General features: G+C 32.1%; 1 protein-coding gene across 6 annotated transcripts; it reads left to right on the forward strand.

Annotated features, from left to right (window-relative positions):
• Positions 1 to 2,190: 2,190 nt before the first annotated feature.
• LOC101508041 (rop guanine nucleotide exchange factor 2-like) lies at positions 2,191 to 6,165 on the forward strand. 6 transcript variants are annotated; one of them, XM_012712452.3, is made up of 9 exons: positions 2,191 to 2,328; positions 2,893 to 3,227; positions 3,616 to 3,735; positions 3,860 to 4,014; positions 4,250 to 4,324; positions 4,415 to 4,705; positions 4,821 to 4,976; positions 5,180 to 5,524; positions 5,835 to 6,165. In XM_012712452.3, exons 2-9 carry the CDS (start codon positions 2,933 to 2,935, stop codon positions 5,955 to 5,957), a joined length of 1,560 nt encoding a protein of 519 aa, XP_012567906.1. In that variant the 5' UTR covers positions 2,191 to 2,328; positions 2,893 to 2,932; the 3' UTR covers positions 5,958 to 6,165. The 6 variants fall into 6 exon arrangements, with proteins under 6 accessions (XP_012567906.1, XP_027187274.1, XP_027187275.1 ...); XM_027331473.2 differs by having other exon boundaries at positions 2,279 to 2,404; XM_012712453.3 differs by lacking the exon at positions 2,191 to 2,328 and adding an exon at positions 2,505 to 2,785.
• The last annotated feature ends 1,377 nt before the right edge of the window (positions 6,166 to 7,542 follow it).

Genomic DNA, 7,542 nt, shown 5'->3' on the forward strand with positions numbered 1-7,542 from the left:
AGATTTGAATCTTAATTCAGCATATTGAAAGAGTCTAACCTCTTTTGCTAGACTCAACTTCATTGATGATATTGTATATTATGATATCATTTAACTTTATTCTATCTAATATGACCCATCCAAACATTTCAATTACTTGCACAAGAAAACAGAAACCATATAGTCTTAATTGTGATGGTCATCAATAATCAAACAACCAAGAAATAAATCAAATACTAGTGTGACATACTATATTGTGAGAAATGAGTTGGACCTTGCACGTTTTCGCACCTTCAAGGGAATTTTCATTTTCAGAATAAAGAATAGCATATCATATGCTGCACAAACACTAAATTATTACAGATAATTCAGCTCACTAAATAAAGAAGAAGAAACTAAACTCTAACAGAGATTAATTATCCACAAATTAATTAATATTTTCCCCATCAATTTTAATATTTTTAGCATGTGTGCCTTTCAATGTCAAGTAGGATCCTGAAACTTAGTTTTAAGCTTATTTAGTTTTTTTTTTAATCTTAAAATAAAATATTACATGACAGCTAAAATCGTTTGTGAAATAATTTGCTTCACATGCATGTGCAAAACAACATTTTTTTAATAATATATCGTTAATAGAAAGACAAAGAGAATTTTTACCACAAAAAACCAAAGAGAATTATGGAAATTAAATGTCATTAAAATTTAAAATAAACAAATAACACCATTAAAAACTAACAATTTGACTAAAGTAAAATTTATTATTTTTTTATAAATAAATATTAGTAATTAATTATATTAGTATTTTTTTTTTTGCTTAATTGCAATTTTAGTCCCCTATTTTAACTGAATCACGAAAGTATTTCCTCATTTTATTTCTCCCCAATTTTGATCTCTAAACAAAATTTTGGTCCAAAATTTGACAAAATGTCATTTTTTTAAGTCATACTACACTATTTATGATCATAGATTTTAACTACAATGCACTGCGAGATCTTAAAGTATGGTGTGCCTTAAATAAACGTAAAAGAAATAAAAAATTTCATCAAATTTTTTATCAAAATTATGTTTGTAAATTAAAACAAGAGAAGAAATAAAATGAGAGTATTACTTTCGCGATTCAATTAAAATTAAAATAGAACTACCAAAACTATAATTAATTTTTTTGTCCCTTCTTTTCATTGGTTGCCTCTTCGTGATAAAATATAGTGCAAATTAACTTTTCACTTTCTACCATTTCAAATTCAAAACTTCTTTTTTTTAAGGCAATAGACTATGGAAAGACATTATAGAAGGAAGAAAAAACGTATTTAATTGCAGAACTTCAAATTCAAAACTAAGTTCAAAAGACATGTATAAACATATTAACTATATACACCTACTTCTGTAATGTATACACCTACTAGATCTGTTTTTGCTGCTGCTTTATTTTTGGGGGGCCCTTATTACGCAGAATTTTATATTCCGTCCCAAAATAATTATAGTATGTAATCATTTTATTCAGATTAAAAAAACATAATTAAAAAAAAAAAACAATAATTTTATTAAACTATATTTATATGTTTATAATATTAAATAGATGTAGAATTAGTAAAAAGAAATTAAAATTAAAAGCGATAATTTTTTTTTTTGTAAATTACGACAAGTGGAGTATTATTTACTCATAACTTGATCTAAATTAAAGTACTTTAAAATGCGTGATTATTTTAATTTTTAAGTTTTTAATTTTGCACTGTAATTATAATAATTTTCCTAAGTTTTTTTAAGTGCAATTCAGATGATTAAAACTAGTGGACATTTAATTTGTTCGGACACGCTGTTTGGAGGTACACTAGTGTTTGTAAGTTTATTTCAAACAAAAATAATAAAATTCCCTGAATCAAAATTCTATTATTTACACAACATTCATTAAACAAATATGAGTAGTATCTCTACGTACACAAAGTCTAAACATTCTCACATGACTATTTTCAACCAATGCACACCTTGCATGCCTTGTTCTACACTTTTTTCCAATCCCCTTCCCTTTTGTCCTTTAAATCTACTTATAAACCAATCACTAATATTTGACACTGACACGTCAACACCAATAATAATTTAAGATAATAAATTAGTTAAACACTGACACGTCAACCCCAATAATAATTTAAGATAATAAATTAGTTAAACGTAATTAAAGTGTCGTTGTCGTGTCAGTGTCTCTCACAGGCAAGTGCCTTGGTGTCGGTGCTTAAGATAAATCTAGATAATAATTTGTCCATTTCTACAACTTGGTCACCGATATATATTAAATTGTTTGGTTTTGTTCAAACAACTTTCTTTCTTTTGCATGGAAATTCTTCAGTGAAGAAGGTAAAGTTGGGAGGGAACTGTTTCAAACGTTGTTATAACTGGTTAATGTTTAAACTTCAAATTCAAATAAAAAAAGGTAACATTAGAAAAAGAATGTTTGGGACCGTTGCTGCTTTTTTTTTTCTCCAACCGTTTGTTTTGAAGTTTTAAATTTCAGTTTGGTTTCAATTTCAACATCAGAAAGTTGTCCAAAATTGCTTTTTTCTTTTTAGTTCACAACCCTTTACTGCATTTTTCATTGAATTATTGGACTCTCAATAGAAGCAGCATTGTTTTCAAGAGCTTTTGCTTTTTTATTTCCTACAGAACAAGAACATTCAAATTTTTTTTGCTTTTTCTTTTTAATCTCCTTTTTTTTTTTTACCCTTTTGTTTTCTATATCTATAGTTTGATTTCGATGAAAATTACTATAGTTTAAGCTGAGTTTTTAATTTCATGTCATGCTTTATATCATATAGTATGTGCCAAAGTGATTACAGTTTATACAAACTACTGAAATTAATTTAGAGTTCACAAACAAACACAATCTGTGACTCAACCCTTCATTTTTATATATATTTGCAGGTTTTAAAGAAGTTCATTGATCACATATTATTGAACTAAGATGAATAAATCATCCAACTTTGGTGAAAATTCTGATATGGATCATTCAGTGAGTGATACTCCTGCTTTTTCTCCATTGAGTGGTGATTCTTTTGGATACTGCAGAGTTTGGACAAGCTCAGATGCATCAAATTCAAATTTCTCAGACACTTTAGATGATAGCAGCTATGCTAGTGAACCTTCGCCTTCACCGTCTCAGTGGAGGGATGTTAAACCTGGTCTTTCCAAGCTAGGAATGAAGCTGCGCAAGAACTCGGTCCATACTAAACTTGATGATAATGATCTCTTGGATACAGGTTTGTTTGTTTAGTTACTTGAGATTTGAGAACATTTTCTCCTCTTAGAATATAGGTTGGTTTGGATAGTTAATTGTGTAATCTTCCTCTTAGAATGTGTACAATTCCTAAGAAGCCTGGATACATAGTACAATAAGATACTATACAAAAATGAGACAAAGATTTTGATACATGTATCAGTGTCAGATACATGTCGAACACTGATACGTCTCCAATTTTAATGTATCTGACCTCATAGGCTATCTAGACAATAGGGCAACCTAATGCACGAGGCTTCCACCAAATGACAGTCTTATCCGTGCTAGCGGAAAGACTAATTCCAATATTTGAACATGTGACTCCATATCAAAATTCTATGTAGACAATAACTTAATTATGTTGACATCAGGTGAACTTGAAATGATGAAGGAAAGATTTGCAAAGCTTCTGCTAGGAGAAGACATGTCTGGTGGAGGGAAAGGTGTTTCCACAGCAGTTACAATCTCAAATGCCATTACCAATCTCTATGGTAATAATTCTTTTATGATTTAACATTATCAATAGCATAGTCTGATAAAAAAAAAAAAACAAGAAGGCTATTTGATTGCCAAATTATTTGTACTTGAACATATTTGGATTGGGAATTTCTGCAGCAACAGTATTTGGACAAAGCTTAAAATTGGAACCATTGAAGCTTGAGAAGAAAACCATGTGGAAAAGGGAAATGAAGGTTCTTTTATCGGTGTGTGATTACATACAAGAATTTGCACCAACTGCACAATATTTAGAAGACGGCACAATTGTTGAGGCGAGTTTTGTTTCCCAAATGATAACTATTACTTAAAGGATTTTACTGATATGCATTATAAAGATTTTTTACAATATCAATCACTCATAAGCATTGGATTACCAAAAAGATTTTACTTTGATCATATCAACCTTAAAAGCCATACAAATAGCTATTTATGATTGATTGATAGTGAAAAATATTTTACACAAATAGTTCGTCATTGTCATCTCTAATATATGATGTACTCTTTCAGATGATGAAAAGCAGGCCAAGGTCAGATATCTATGTCAACCTCCCTGCACTGCAGAAGCTTGACACAATGCTTATAGTAAGACAAACCTCAACTGCTTCTTGCATGTAAGAACTCAGTTTTTCATCAAATTCTTGTAACTGACAAACGTGAACTTTTTTTCTGCAGGAAATATTAGATTCTTTTGAGGATACTGAATTCTGGTATGCAGAGAACATATCAGCAAGTTCACCTCGCTTACGCGCAGCCTCGTTTCGAAAGATTGTTCCAAGGAAAGATGAGAAATGGTGGTTGCCTGTTCCTTGTGTTCTCCCTGGTGGCCTCTCTGAGAAGTCAAGGAAACACCTTATAGAGAAAAGGGATTGTGCTAATCAAATTCATAAAGCAGCAATGGCCATTAATAGCAATATTCTTGATGAAATAGATATTCCAGAAACATACATAGAAGATCTTCCAAAGGTTAGTCCTCATTGTTGATTGATACCTATTGTTGAAGATCATTTCTTTTTTTCAGAAATTCTTGGTCTGAAAGTTTCTTTTGAAATCTCAGAATAAGTCTGCATTTTTTTTCCAGCTGAAATTCTATTGCCAAGTGATTGAGGATTCCTATAAATGTGACCCTATAAGGCAAATGTCTTGGAATTTATCATCAAATTTCATAAGCCTTTTATGGAAGCCAATAATAGCAGCTGAGTCTTGTAGAAAACGCGATGATATAATTTCTTATAAGGTACTAGTAGCATGAAACTTAAATGAAATGCATTAATCTTATGTTTATTTCCTTGAAATTAGTTATAAAAATTCAAGACTGTTAAGTTAATGCAGAAGAACTGTTTTCATGCTACTAGTATATAATGCTTTCATTCACATTTGTTTATCAAAATGCATGAAATTTAATCTTACTCTGCTTTTTTCAAACATTAATTTCTTCAGAGTGGAAGAGGAAGTCTAGGGGACACAATTTACCACTACATGTATACTGCAGACAAGTTCTCACCTGATCAACTTCTTGACTGTCTCAAAATAAGCTCTGAACATGAAGCACTTGATCTAGCAGACAGGGTTGAATCATCAATGTACACATGGAGACGTAAAGCTTGTCTTAGCCACTCAAAGTCATCATGGAAAGAAGTAAAAGATCTCATGGATGACACTGATTGGAAGGACAAAAACTACATCTTAGCTGATAGAGCTGAGGCTTTGTTGTTTTGCCTCAAGCAAAGATATCCTGAACTTTCGCAAACTTCTTTGGATACATGCAAGATCCAATACAACCGGGTAAGTTAAGCCTTGAACTCATATCTTATGGGAAGCTTTGAGAAATAATAGCACAAGACTAAGTTTATTTATCCAGATAGATATCGAGTCTTGATTGTGAGCGGATATTTTGAGATTCACATCAAATAAAGATATGGTCAAAATAATCCTTATAAGGCTTGAGCAATTCTCAACTCTTAGCTAGCTTTTAGGATTGAGTTAGCATAGTTTAAGGCTGGTATCCATTCATTGTAAAGAAAATAAGATGGAATTAAACTAAGATATTTATATTTAGCACATGAACTAAGAATGACAACGATCTTTTTTGCAGGATGTGGGGAAAGCAGTACTAGAAAGCTATTCGAGAGTTTTAGAAGGCCTAGCCTTCAACATTGTTGCTTGGATTGAAGATGTTCTTTATGTAGATAATTCAATGAGAAATCGAGAAGTCTAGAAACCACAACTGGATTTCACTACTCCATTATAACAATGTTTCTCATCCATTCAACAATCATTTGTAAACCATAGATTTGAGAGGATGCAGACAGTTAGTAGATGATGTGTGATAAGATATTCACTTGCATCTGTTGAAGTTTATTTGTCAACATTATATAGAAGACAGTTTCAACATTCAGTTGAAGTTTATATATCTTTTTCCACTAGATGTCCAAAAACTGTATTTTGATAAGTTCACATTCACTTTTTGAAATATCTCATACAAAAACAGCTAAGTTTATTAGGTTTAACATTCCTTTGATTTGACATATTACGATAAATTTAATTCAGGTTTCATTTGGATGAACAAGCAAAGATACTAAACCTAATCACATCACGAAAAGCGATATATAATTGAATGATTGTATAAGCTAACATGACTCTTTGTGAAGTTTTGTATGGACTTGCTAGTAAATAATTTTGTTGCTTTTCATGCAGATTCTCCGTATGAAAGCCTACATAATTTTGATAATGTGAATATACAAAAAATTTGAAAAAATTGGTTAAGTGCCTTCTTGTGTGCATGTGGCCTCCTAAATAGAGCTCACACAGAAAGACATGAATGAGAAGAAAAAAACAGCTACAAATCACTTGAGATACTTCACTCAAAATAAAATTGGAAAAGTGTAACAAATCATCCTATATATATACAACAAACCCCTTAACCTGTGCAAGAAAGTGCACAAGTCTAGATTGAGAGGGGGTGGTGATCAACAGGTTAGAAGTTAACAAGGCCGAGACCAACACAGGATGAACTAGTGAAATCATCTTCACTTTTCTTCACCAAAGAATCCATCCCTTGCACTTTTTTCTCAAAATGATGTACCTTCAAGTTCAACACAAGAAAGGCAAGCACAAAATGGCAACTTTTCGCCAATCATGCATCAAAAATAGATAATGAAACAACAAATACACCTGCTGAAGGTTTTGCTTTGAATACTCCAAAACCAATCAAAAATCTTGTTATCAACTATCTTCATCCACAGCACCAACGTAAGTAAGGTCTGTCCTTCTCACCCTTACAGCCCCTTTAAGCCAACTGGCTGCTCGAATATTAACACGGTCGCCATTTCCAACATTACTTGCAGAAGGGCAAGATCCGGCACCGTCCTCTAAAAGCGTCCAGGGGTCAACTTCAAAATCATCATCCTGTTGTTTTGACTTCCCTGATGCTGCAGTTCTTGATAGTGGAACTGGGCTCCTCTGAGGAATAGCTACACTACTGTAGTTAAACCCAGAATTCGTAATGTTGGGTTGAAGAGATACAAGAGAAGAATTTGGAACAAATGGTGGCTGGCAAGAGAAAGAGCACCGTGTAGAGGGAGGGAGTAGAGGCATTGCAGCTTGGATACGCCACCGGATAGAGTCTGGCAGTTGCATGTTGTCCAAGTGATTCTGCATTAGAGAATAAACAATCAGAAAATAGAAAAAAGCCAAATAGCCTGCATGCTTCCATCTAATCATCGTCCCTAGAGATAATATACCAAGATCGAAATTCCCAGATCGCCAAATATGTTAAACAGAAATGATGGGAAAAAAAAAAA

This window comes from Cicer arietinum, unplaced genomic scaffold, assembly GCF_000331145.2.
Source record: "Cicer arietinum cultivar CDC Frontier isolate Library 1 unplaced genomic scaffold, Cicar.CDCFrontier_v2.0 Ca_scaffold_5730_v2.0, whole genome shotgun sequence".
In the NCBI taxonomy this organism is placed as follows: Eukaryota; Viridiplantae; Streptophyta; class Magnoliopsida; order Fabales; family Fabaceae; genus Cicer; species Cicer arietinum.